The sequence below is a fragment of the Epinephelus moara genome, chromosome 6 (assembly GCF_006386435.1).
Source record: "Epinephelus moara isolate mb chromosome 6, YSFRI_EMoa_1.0, whole genome shotgun sequence".
Classification (NCBI taxonomy): Eukaryota; Metazoa; Chordata; class Actinopteri; order Perciformes; family Serranidae; genus Epinephelus; species Epinephelus moara.
In genome coordinates this window covers 27,830,531-27,843,134 of record NC_065511.1, presented here as the reverse complement: position 1 = coordinate 27,843,134, position 12,604 = coordinate 27,830,531, and the positions used below count along the sequence as shown (strand labels likewise).

Sequence of the window (12,604 nt, the reverse complement as noted above, 5' to 3'; positions counted from 1 at the left end):
TTAACAGGTTTGCTCAGAGAGTAGGTAGCTTGCCTCTGATAGTGATAAGAAAGAGATAAAGTCCTTTAAGACTGCTGTCTTGTGACGAAATCGGTTGTTGGCTTTGACAAAGACATAGGCTCTTGCAGCAGGTCAGTGGTCCTTTTTTGGCGTGTTACCTGCACCATACTAACTGGCTTGGTTGTTTTCTAACCAGAAATCAGCTGTCAATGACTACAACACCAGGGATCAGCAGAGGTCTGGTGTAGAGGTTTGCACTGTCCTCAAGAGGTCTAGAGGATAGTGCAAACATGCACCACCTACTGGGGAGTCATATCAGTTTTTAGCAAGTGGAGAGAATTCACATCACCTGTGGATGTACGCTGATGTTGCCAGTTCACAGGCCAAGAAAGTGACAGCTGCTGCAATTGCTTGCACTTCTCTTGCTGATAAGGGTGCAGGTTAGATTAAAACTACAGGTCCAGAGTTGCAGGGCTGAACATGCTGCTCTGCAGTTGAGTGACACTAGCCGGGCCTGGTTGCAGGCACTTTGCATCACTAACAGCATGCATTCATGTTAATTAATGTCTATATTTACAGCATATTTAACATTTTCTGTTTATCTTTGAAACTATGGTGCATTTACCTTTTCTGCAAGGGGTAATTGGCAAGTACATCATGTACAAGAGAAGCAAGGGCTGCTTTAATTGAGTGGTATGACATTTTCAGCTTTGGAATCAGTCATTGCTAAGCCTCAAGATAGTTTGCTCTGCATTAGCAAACAGTCGTTTCTATCTCCCACAGTCTGGAACGGGAGGCGAGTTTTCACCACCCTCTAATTTGTGATGTCACTCCGGTGGACAGCACTGCAGAGGAAAAACTGCAAAACACTGGAGAAATAGTGGCTGTGACAGCACCCCGGACGATTTTCTAGAATTGATAGTGCTGCTAAATCTAAAGCTCAGTTTGATATAAAAAGTTCAGAGAGAGTTTGCAAAGTCAGTCTCGATGGAGCAGCTCCAGGCTGCGCATTGATACAACATAACAGATGTCTTGGTTCTCTCATTTCCAGCTTTGAGGGAGCATGTTGTTCATTTTCCCGAGCACTGATTGGACTATCCTAAACTAGAATGTATTCATTCATTCTCTTTGTAAGTGCTTTGCTTTATTCCTCTGTAAGCCCATTTCTAATTAGTGTCTGGCATTTTTATTGTTGATCTTATTAGGTTTTAATCATTATTGTTTTACTCGCTGTGAAGCACTTGGTAACTCTTTTGAAAACCGCTATGCAAATAAAGCTCATTGCACAAGCAAAAATTATTTTAGGAAAGCGATTAAACTGAGCAGTGCTGCTCTTTGAGTCAGTGTGAGACAGGCTAAATGCTACAATTGTACATAGCGTAAACACTGCAATCTAGACTATGAAAATTAACCAAAGATTGGAAACAAAGAGTAAAAACACATCAGCTTTCTAAAGTCTACAGCCAAACATGGACCTCAGCCCAATGAGCTGCACTTGCTAACCCCATAATGCACAAAGGAAAAAGAAAAGAAAGCACAGAGAGGATGAGAAAAGTTGAACATCCAACAATTTTTCTTTTGTTACTCAAAGAAACAGTGAAATCAATGGCGAGAAAAATGCTGATAACAAATAACGCTAATAACAGGCTGTGGGTGACAGTGGCTCGATGTCCATAGATTCTCATTGGAGACTCACTTTGCATCGACTTGACTGTGAAACCTCTCCCTCACTCCCCGCCTCTATTCTATTCGGTACCTCTCCTCGCTCCTTTGTGTTTGCTTTGGTTCACGCAGGGAACAGCACACACTTCCCTGATGTAACAACCAGCCATCTCGCAGCATAATTCATCACAACACAGACACTACAGTATAGATATTGGCTTTGCGTGTTCGCGTGTGTGCCAGCGAGAGTGGAGGAGGAAGAAAGAATGAGAGAAATAGTCTAATATAGCCACATAATGCGGCAGGCGGGGAAAAAAATTGTATAGATAGAGACAGAAATCCACAGGGGACTGAAAGAGCGGCCTGGAGCGATGGAGTCAGTCCACTCCTCCTGGAAGTACACCACACTAATCTCTCCACCCCGCCCCCAAAATTTCCCCTCCACCGGATGACGGCGAGAGCATTGTCAGAGAGCTATTCCCCACAGATAGGTAAATCTTTTTTTCCCTCGCTGCACTAAATGGCAACTAAATGTCAGACTTCTGTTCAAGTCCAAGTTCACCTTTATTGTCCTATCTCATTTGCATGCTGAGGAGAGTTGGCAATAGGGGGAGAAAGAGAGATATGGACCACTGAGGAGAAAGGGTCCATTTGGTTAGTTCCACCGCTCTATTATAGCTATCAGTCCCCACAATCTCATAAAACACACCCCTGGCTGGTTGCTCACTTGCAAAACAGGCAGCCTAATTCACAGCACTTACAGCAGCACCTCAATTTGGGCAGTTAGAGTGGAATGGCTCGGCACAGAAAAGGCCTCAGTTTGTTAGCCTGATATCTGGGCGCCAGATGGGCAATAGGCAGAAATGGAAGAGCCCTACAGCGAGTGATGGAGCAAACGTGGAGGTAGAGAGAGCCAGAGTGAGATGTAATTTACGCTCCCAGAAAATGTCCCCCAACGAGGCTTTTCAGTGCTTACGGGAGCCAAATTAGTTACGGGAAGCCATCTATACTTTATACCTTGCCTAACCTTTGGATCATTTCCCAGTGCTGTCTCTCATTCTGCGTAGCCCGCTGCTGCTTTTCCTTATTCTCTCTGTTGCTGTGTCGTTCCTAACCCTCCACCCATCCTCTCATTCTCCCCCACTCTTTTCTTCATTCTCTCTCATTTTCTCTTTCATTCTAGCTTTCGCAGCCCGTCTTCCTCCTCGCTCTGATTAGGCTTTGTCGCGCTTTCCGAAGGGTGCAAGTCCGTGTCTCGTGGGAGAGCATACGGGGCGGCTCTGTTTAAATACTTAATGGAACTTACCAGCAGTGCTGATCTAATAGAATTGGGGGGAGAGTTGAAAGTAAGGTTTCCAAAAGCAGCGACCTCAACTACCCAATTAAGGCTGCTCCGTGATCGAGGAGACTAACAAGTGAAGAAAAGGTGTGTAGAACAAAAGTATTTGAATGCCGTACCAGTGAACAGCGGTAGCACCTCTTTTGTCTTTGGTATTTTTAGTCTGATCTCGGCGTACTGAGCAGAAAATCTTCAGTGACTACCGCTTTGACGGAGACTGTTCCCGAGGGGAGAGTGGGAGTCTGATTGTCGAATAAATGTAATTACAAGTGCTGGAAGTTGTAATGATAAGAAATGGGAAAATGTGTGGAATGGAAATTTTCATGTACAAAAATATCACGTCATATGTCACATATGTGACATCTCTCTCTCTCTCTCTCTATATATATATATATATATATATACAAGCCCTTGAGTTGCAAGACCTTGGATGAATTTTCTGTTGTTAAAAACACAGGTTCAAGTATGCTGGAGCAGTGCTTAGACAGTCTGAGCATGGTCTATTTTCATATAGGATAGTCAAGTAAAAATATTCCCCCCTCTGGATCTGTCATCTGTTCATCTTTTTGAAACTTCCACAAGTCATTTCCTTTAACCACACTGCTATCACTGAGCATGTCTACCTACGACTACATCACAGTACTTGCACTTGAATTTAATTTTCCATTTTATATGCTGGAAAGATAATGAACATGCAGCCATGTTAATACGATATTCAACCAGCTTTGCACCATCACAATGTGAGTAGTGTGTGTAAATGAGCTATGGTAAGCTACCCTCCATCTTACCAACGCCCAGATCTCCCTGCTCATCTCTCAGCTCAAATCTGCTGGATGACACCTTTTGAGTTTCGCTGGCTGTAGGGCTGTTGCTTGAACTACAGATTGTGCTTCCACATTACCGTACGCCTGCCACCGTGGACACAAAGAGTAAAGATGCTGATCTAGAGAGAGACCCACTCCTCTCTCTTTCTCTCAAAGGCAAACCAAAGTCTGATAAAACTGCAAAACTAGGCAGTTCTGATCAAATATCAACCAAGTTTCTGTTACAGTATTGCATATTTCTCTCTTAAAATGTCTTTTGGGACATATTTTAGTGCACTGTTTGGCTGTAATAGGAGAGTTTTTGAACAGGAAGTGTTTCTTGTGTTGTAAAAATGGAGGCTGAAACAACTGAGATGATGCATTATACACATTTTACGCAATAAAAGTAAGCAGTGTTGATCAGTGTTGGGCAGTAACAGTACAGTAATAATATTGCTTTTTTCAATAACAAGTATTGAAACTAATTACTAATAAAATTTCAGTAATAATATTACAGTAACTCTAAAACCAAACAGCTCGTTACACGATACTTTTATTACATCACTCCTGACTTGACAACACCTTAGCAGACTCATTTTAGTAATTTGCACTGCGCAAACACGTCACAAAGCAGCAAGCTAGTTGGAAACACTTTAGTGGCTTGAAATATTCCCATTAATTTGATTTTGTTGGGTGGAAAGAAGACAAGAACACTGCTGCTTCAGGTAGTCGTACTAAAACTCTTTCCACTGCAAAAAACAAACCCCAAACCTCAGATTTGAAACACTTCAGCTACTACGTCCAACAGCACAACAAAGTGAAGCTCCAGGAAATACATCCCACCAAAACCAAAGGTGAGCCTCCTTGGCTGCGGTGGTCGGCTGTGGCCCTGCAACACAGCAATGGCTTAGCAACCAAAACTGGATTTTAATCGTGGACAGCTGTAGCTCCAAAGAAGTAATGTAGCTTGTGGCTGGATATGTTGTGGATGAAATGTTGCTCCATGGCAGAGCCTTGGGAAAATACTGGTCACAGGCAACAGAAAGCCCCCAGGTAATTAGAAGCTATCTAGCTTTAGCTACACTTACCAGCGTTTACTCTGACATTCACGCAAAGGCACACATCTGAATTTTGGGGAGATGCACAATTACCAATTTTATGGGGTGTAACAGAAAAATGATGTACAAGTAGTGTAAGGAATTACTGTTGGCAGGGAGTAATGAGTAATATTATTACTTTTAATAAGAGTAACAATTAATATGTTACATTTTTAGAGTAATGAGCTAAATACTGGTGCTGATCAAATATGTGCCAAGATTCTGTCACTGCGTTGCCTATTTACTTGCCAGCTGCCATATTGCTTCCTGTGTCAAAACAGCCAAGCTCTCTGTTTTCCTCTGGTCATGTAGCACCATTTTTCAAAAAGTATTTGCATCTTTCCACTGCATAGACAGCCCAGTTTTATGAAGAGACAGTTTTCTTTCCAGCAGTGAAATACTTCTTTAAGGCTGAGTGAGACTGGCACTTGCATGGTCCTTACAGCTGAGGCGTTCTTTATTTATCACAAGCTCAAAGCCATGAGACAAATACAAACACCATTATATTTGGAACTAAAATTTTGGCTGTCTGATGCTGTCGTCAGTGCAAATCAATTAAATCCAATTACACTGAATTCTTGAATAACCGTTCAAAAATATGGCCTGAGCAACAGTAGCAGATTGAGATTAAAATAATTATGTGCAACAGTATATTATAAGCGGCTCTGGAACTCAGCAACATTCAGCCCGAGCAGCTTGAGTGAAGTTAGCTCAGCAAACAGACTCTCTAAGAGTCTAAATCATGCTGGGAAATTAGCACCTGTCACGCAATTACAACAGCAGAACAATCCTTTCCGGGATTGTTACTAATCAAAACTATTTTTGGAGCAGCGTGTCAGCACTGACCATTCAGTGAACTGAGAGGATCAGATCTTGGGATGAAGACAGAAAAGACACTGTTGAAGAGTTTGAACAATGTCAAGCTCCTCGGATCACAGGTGAGCAGCTGCTCTTTCAACAGGATTTGGGGAATCAGGTTGACTTCTGTGCCAACCTGTTTGAGCCTGTCTATGCAGAATCACTTCAGCTGTGTTTTGATGTAAAACGGGAAAAACCTTGCAAGAGAATGGCATTATTAGCATACAATACAATGTGAGCTCAAAATCCTGCGTGTGTGCAGATTTGTGCTGTTCCTCATAGCCTCAGTGTACTTATCAAAGATTTAGGTGATAGGATTTTGTTAGTGTTTGCCAAGTTTATGCCTATTTGCATAAGTCAGTGGTGTTAACATGAAATAATTCCCACTAAATCCAGCATGTGCTTTGTTTTTATGCATATTTTTTTTTTGCATACAATATAACATTCACAGCCAATTAGTGGTATTACTGATTTGGCACAATGTATGAATTACTTAAAACCAAAGCTTTGATTGAGTTGTTGGGCTGATGTTGTCTTTTAATGCTACAGTTGGTACCTTTCGTGAAAATACTTTTAGTCATTGTTGGAGCCATTTCTAGCAAGTCCTAGTTTCCTATTATTTTTAGGTCACACAAATGTGTCACCTGACCTGGCATCTTGGGAACCTTTTATTAAAGGCAGGTGTGCTGAAGTGAGTGTAGAACCTGGAAGACACCACGGGGGTACAGTCTTTAACCGCCATGTGTTTGGCCAATCTTAGTTTTTATTGTTTGCTGAAGTCGCTTAATACCCCATTGATTTGAACTTTGTTTTTCTAAAGGCCTCTTTATTTGGGGAATTTTGTTTTCATTATTTTTTTCTTTGAAAGCGACAGTCAAGACAATCAGTCCATAGCGTCCTGGATCATCAAACAGTGAGTAAAACTAAACCAAAGACAGTGAGTTCATCATATCTCCTGTTATGGTGTCTGTGGCCATCCATATTTGCTTAAAAGTGTCACTACATCCAAGTATTACATGACACAGATAGTCTGAAAATCATGTATGTCCTCCTCATCCTATTGCCTCTATGGCATTCACTAGAATCTATTACGGCTGAAAGAAAACAACCAAGCTGTCAATCATGTCAAATGTTTTCAGGAACCTATTTCATTGTACTGGTTAGCTGTAGAATGAGAACCTTTGTGACTCGGTTGCCATGATGGAAATAGTCAAGCGACACATCAAGCACTGCCCACCGGCCAGTGCAAACATTCTCATTCTACAGCTAAACAGTACACTAAGATGTGTTTATGAAAACATCTGAGGTGAGAAATAGGTAATGCAGTTACATAATCTCTATTTAGATTTGATCAGTGCTGCCTAGTTTGACAATTTGACTGCAATTTATGAGCAGTGACCGGGGCGGCAGTAGCTCAGTCCATAACTGGAGGGTCACTGTTTCAAGTCCCCATCCAAACCAAATATGGAGCATGGACTGGTAGCTGGAGAGGTGCCAGTTCACCTCCTGGGCACTGCAGAGGTGCCCCTGAGCAAGGCACCAAACCCCCAACTGCTCGGGGCGCCTCTCCAGGGGCAGTCTCACTTGACATCTCTCCATATAATGCATGTATAGGTCCTGTTTGTGCATGTGTGTGTATTTCGGGCCTGTGTGTACATGACAACAGAGTGAAAAAACTGAATTTGCCCTCAGGGATTAATAAAGTATATGAAATTGAAATGTATAGGATTGACAGCTGCATTAGAGAGTCCTTGCTTTTATTCACGTGTGGTAAGGCTACTTGAAGCAATATGAGGCAGCAGAGGAATCTGATTTTTTTCATGTACTATTGTGTGGCTATAAGCTATTTTATTTTATAAAAGTTACCAAATTTTCAAACGTGAGCATCCTAAACTTTTTGAATATATCCAAATTCACCCTCTTGCCACACAGTTTCAGACAGCCTTAAGCCCGAACTACCGTCTTAAGAAGTTTATTACATAGATTACATAGGACATAAACTATTGCTACACTAAAAACATAATACAAAATTTTGCTCCAATTAAGCTGCCCACACGTATTTCAAAGGCTGTGTTTAATATCCTTGAACATTGTTCTTATGCTCAAAGGTTTCCTAGCAGCACTAGAATAAAATCAGGCTAAGGTGGCAGCTTTCGCCTTTAATTAGTTAGGAAAAAACAAGCAGTGTTTGCCTACCCCGAGGCCCTCAATGAAATCTGCCTTCATTATAATATTGGTTACAATGATAATTTGCCATAAAGCTGCCTTTAAAAAAAACATGTGATTGCCAAGGCCATGCTCTAATGAGGAGATGTAATAAGTTCTGATCTCATCACAGGGGTTAAAAGTGGATTATGCAGAGAGCTTTGAACTATGCTTTTAAAACAGTTAAAGCAGTCACACTGTTAGGGCTGAGAGGAAAACCATCATCCAAATTAACTCTGGGGTTATCTGACTTTTTAATGTGGAATCGCTTCAAAGGCAAAGTGAGGACATTTGCAATAAGAAAAATGTAAAGTGCAAGTGTTGGTGAGTCACTGCTAATGTGTTTAAAAGGCTGGCTTCAAATGGAACTGGGGGCAAATGCACACACAGATGGATTAAGTTTGTCTGCAGAGACAAATGTGCGCGCAGCTACACACCTCGCGTGCCGTTGAAGAAGAGGGTCTGCCGGCGGGGATTCTGGATAACCACGATTGATCCATCGTAGTTCTGCAGGCGGCAGGAGATCTGAGCCGTACCTCCCTCCAAGACTGTCACATTCTCCGCCTGCACCGCCTGACAACGGGCTGTGGGAGAGAAAGATGGACGTTAATGTAGTGACACAGAGGGTGGACGATGGAGAGGAAGAAAGAGAGGGTGAGGAGAGGAGAGGGACAAATAGGAGGAACAGATGGGGAAGAAAAAAAGATGTTCAATCTGCACTGCATTTGAGACAGAACTTTTCAAAATAAGGTAGTTAAAGCATCCTTCATTTACTCGCTATTCATCATATGGACACAAGGAGAGGGGGAGGAAAAGAGGGGAGGAGACAGAGTGATGGAGATAAAGAGATTGAAAGCGAGAGAAAAGACACTGAAGGACTCAACAAGTAAAACACGGTCCTTATGAACAATGTGTTCTCATGATTATAATAGGGATGATTATAATTACTGTTATTCATCTTGATACGTGCACAAGCGTAGACACGCAAACAGGCCTACTGCCGCTGGCTAGTCTAACAGAATGCATCAACACACACATTTGAATACATAATGCCTTATTAAATCTCTAAGTGGCTGTCGGTCTTGAATTTAGACACACACCAGCTCACACACACATGAATGGACACACACATGGGCCGACACACAAGGCGATGGCGGGTTGGACTGCGGCCCTGCCACCACCTGTGTGTATATTAATAGTTTATACTGCGTGTCATGGTATGAAACTGTGATCGCCTTGGTGTGAAAGCTGGCCAGAGAGCAGAGCGGTGGGACCATGGTGTCAGCCTCCGATGCACTTCACACATTCTTAGTGCCATTTCTCATCCAGGTGCTAGCTAAACCAATTGATTACACTCCATTATCCTGATGTAATGGTTCTTATTACAGGTATTTGGAAAGTGCTGGGAGGGGATCACTCACCATTTACATCCATACACACAGACACCTGTATGAACATTCTTATGAGTGCAGCTGTTCTCATGCACATACACCTAAGAAAGGTAATGCACCACAATTCATATATAACCTGCATGATGTAGCAAGTCATGTATAACCTCAGCAAGGCTGCTTTTATGTGAGTGATGACGGGAGTAAAGAAGCCAGTAGTATGAAGACTGAAAGTCCGCTTAGGGAGGCAGGTTGGGGTGGTGGATCGGTCAAATAACACATGCGTTCACCCAGGAGACACTCAGTGTGTTTGTAACCATGTGAAACCCCTCGGTGGATTATGAGAAAGTGGCCCCCTGGACACAGATATGCAAAAGGCCCCACAACCTCTCCTACACAGGAGCAAGACACACAGACTTTGTGCTGGTTTTGCCTCTTTTTTGTTGTTTTGTGTCTGTCTGAGGGAAGTTTGTGTCTTTTTTGGTTGTTTTGTGTCCTTTCGTAATCATTTTGTGTCTTTTTCTAGTCGTTTGGTGGCTCTTTGTAATTATTTTGTGTTTATTTGTAGTCATTTTGTGTTGTTTTGTAGTCATTTTGTGTCCTTTTTGTAGTCATTTTGTGTCTCTGAAGTCATTTTGTGTCATTTTGTAGTCATTTTGTGTTGTTTTGTAGTCATTTTGTAATCATTTTGTTTCTTTTTTGTAGTCATTTTGTGTGTCTTTGTAGTCATTTTGTGTTTCTTTGTAGTTATTTTGTGTTTATTTGTAGTCATTTTGTGTCTTTTTGTAGTTATTTTGTGTTTCTTTGTAGTCATTTTGTCTCTTTCGTCATTTTGTGTTTACTTGTAGTCATTTTGTGTCTCTGAAGTGAATTTGTGTTTATTTGTAGTCATTTTGTTTCTTTTTGTAGTCATTTTGTGTTTACTTGTAGTCATTTTGTGGCTCTTTGGAGTCATTTTGTGTCTTTTTGTAGTTATTTTGTGTCGTTTTTGTAGTCATTTTGTGTTTCTTTGTCGTCATTTTGTGTTTACTTGTAGTCATTTTGTCTCTCTTTGAAGTCATTTTATGTTGTTTTGTAGTCATTTTGTGTTTATTTGTAGTCATTTTGTTTCTTTTTGTAGTCATTTTGTGTTTACTTGTAGTCATTTTGTGTCCTTCTCTAGCCATTTTGTGTCTTTGTAGTCATTCTGTCTCTTTGTAGTCATTTTCTGTCATTTTGTACTCATTTTGTGTCCCTCTCTAGCCATTTTGTGTCTTTGTAGTCATTCTGTGTCTCTTTGTAGTAATTTTCTGTCATTTTGTACTCATTTTGTGTCTCTTTGTAGTCATTCTGTGTCTCTTTGTAGTAATTTTCTGTCATTTTGTACTCATTTTGTGTCTCTTTGTAGTCATTTTGTTTCTTTTTGTACTCATTTTGTGTCCCTCTCTAGCCATTTTGTGTCTTTGTAGTCATTCTGTGTCTCTTTGTAGTAATTTTCTGTCATTTTGTACTCATTTTGTGTCTCTTTGTAGTCATTCTGTGTCTCTTTGTAGTAATTTTCTGTCATTTTGTACTCATTTTGTGTCTCTTTGTAGTCATTTTGTTTCTTTTTGTACTCATTTTGTGTCCCTCTCTAGCCATTTTGTGTCTTTGTAGTCATTCTGTGTCTCTTTGTAGTCATTTTCTGTCATTTTGTACTCATTTTGTGTCTCTTTTTTGTTTCTTTTTGTACTCATTTTGTGTCCCTCTCTAGCCATTTTGTGTCTTTGTAGTCATTCTGTGTCTCTTTGTAGTAATTTTCTGTCATTTTGTACTCATTTTGTGTCTCTTTGTAGTCATTTTGTTTCTTTTTGTACTCATTTTGTGTCCCTCTCTAGCCATTTTGTGTGTCTTTGTAGTTATTTCGTGTCTCTTTGTGGGTTTTTTTCTTTTTTTTTCAGTTTTTGTAGTTACTTTGTGTCTCTTTTCAGTTCCTTTGTATCCCTTTTTGGTCTTCTTGTGTCTCTTCCTGGTCGGTGATTTGAGTGACATTTTGCAAATGAAGGCCGGGGGGGGCCTGACACTTTCGGCCCCTGGGGCCCGTTCAGTATTCCATCCACGGTGAAACCAAGTGAACGTTGAGTTAATTTGATGTACGTCATCACCATGTTTCTTTTCTTAAACCTGACCTACGTACATTCATGTGAAGTACGTAACGTCATTTGTCGGGTGCTAATTCGTTAGATATCATGCATGACCGTTGACGTAGGTTATCATATGAAGCATTGTATGAGGATGAGTTGGCATGTGCACGTGTTCCAGCAGGCACACACTCACAAATGAGGAAGCACACACGCTGAACTATGCATATATGCGGGCTGATGCAAATACTCAGAGAAACTTTCAAACATTATCTTTCAAACAAACTTGTCTGGCCCCTAAAACCAATATTTTTAGGCAAGGGGGCTGAGAAACAGCAGGGAGTCTCTTTGATGTTGCTGACAACCCAAGAGTCAGTAATGAGTAGGTTGATTATGCTCTGATTGGAGCACCCTCCGTGTTTGTGGGTCAGGCTGTTGACACGTCTCGGCTGAGTCACACCTCCCGCTGAGCACAATGGACACCAGGCTATGCCATATGAATTCAAATGATTTATGCACAATTAGCCATAAGGCTTCAGCCAGCAGCGGAATGTGATTGCCTTGAAGAGAGTACCAGCTTGCTGGGCTCCCTAAACTAGTATTTACCAATTTGCATCCCCATTTGCATTCCCTCTCTCCCTGGCAAAGTGTTGGCCGTGGGGAGGATTTAGAGGAAGAACGACATCAATATCGAAGCATGATGATGAAGCAGGCAATAAGAAGTGCCGATAAAGACGACGCGACTATATATATTTCACTGCTGGGTCTAGCAGTGTCTCTGAGCTCTGTAAAACACCTTCAGAAGGCAGGAAATGTTGTGAGACAAACAGATGGTGGCTGCCATAGCAGGATTTGCTGACTTGACTGCTTTGGGCCAAAATGAATGTCTATATCTGCAACTGAGTGTGTCTTGAGTTTCAGCGTGTGTGCGTCTGTGCATGCACAATAGGTGAGCATGTGCATCGGGTGTGCATATGCATTGGCTGGCATATTGCAATTAAGCTGCTTTGACATCATCTGATCCCGCCAAGTTCATCCAAATTTAATTCTCCCCTCGATTTTAATCTCTTTTAATGAAATACTCAAAGCCTACATATTCATCACATCAGGGGAAACAGAGAGACACAGTGGATATTGAACTAAAGACGGAAAG

At 41.4% G+C, this 12,604-nt stretch overlaps 1 protein-coding gene across 3 annotated transcripts in view; it reads right to left on the bottom strand.

Moving 5' to 3' along the window:
- cadm4 (cell adhesion molecule 4) overlaps positions 1 to 12,604 on the bottom strand; it is a 216,223-nt gene that overhangs the window by 39,117 nt on the left and 164,502 nt on the right. For all 3 annotated transcript variants that reach the window (XM_050047545.1, XM_050047544.1, XM_050047546.1), the window contains exon 2: positions 8,402 to 8,548. In XM_050047545.1, coding sequence (XP_049903502.1) covers positions 8,402 to 8,548 — 147 coding nt within the window. The remainder of the gene's footprint in view (positions 1 to 8,401; positions 8,549 to 12,604) is intronic.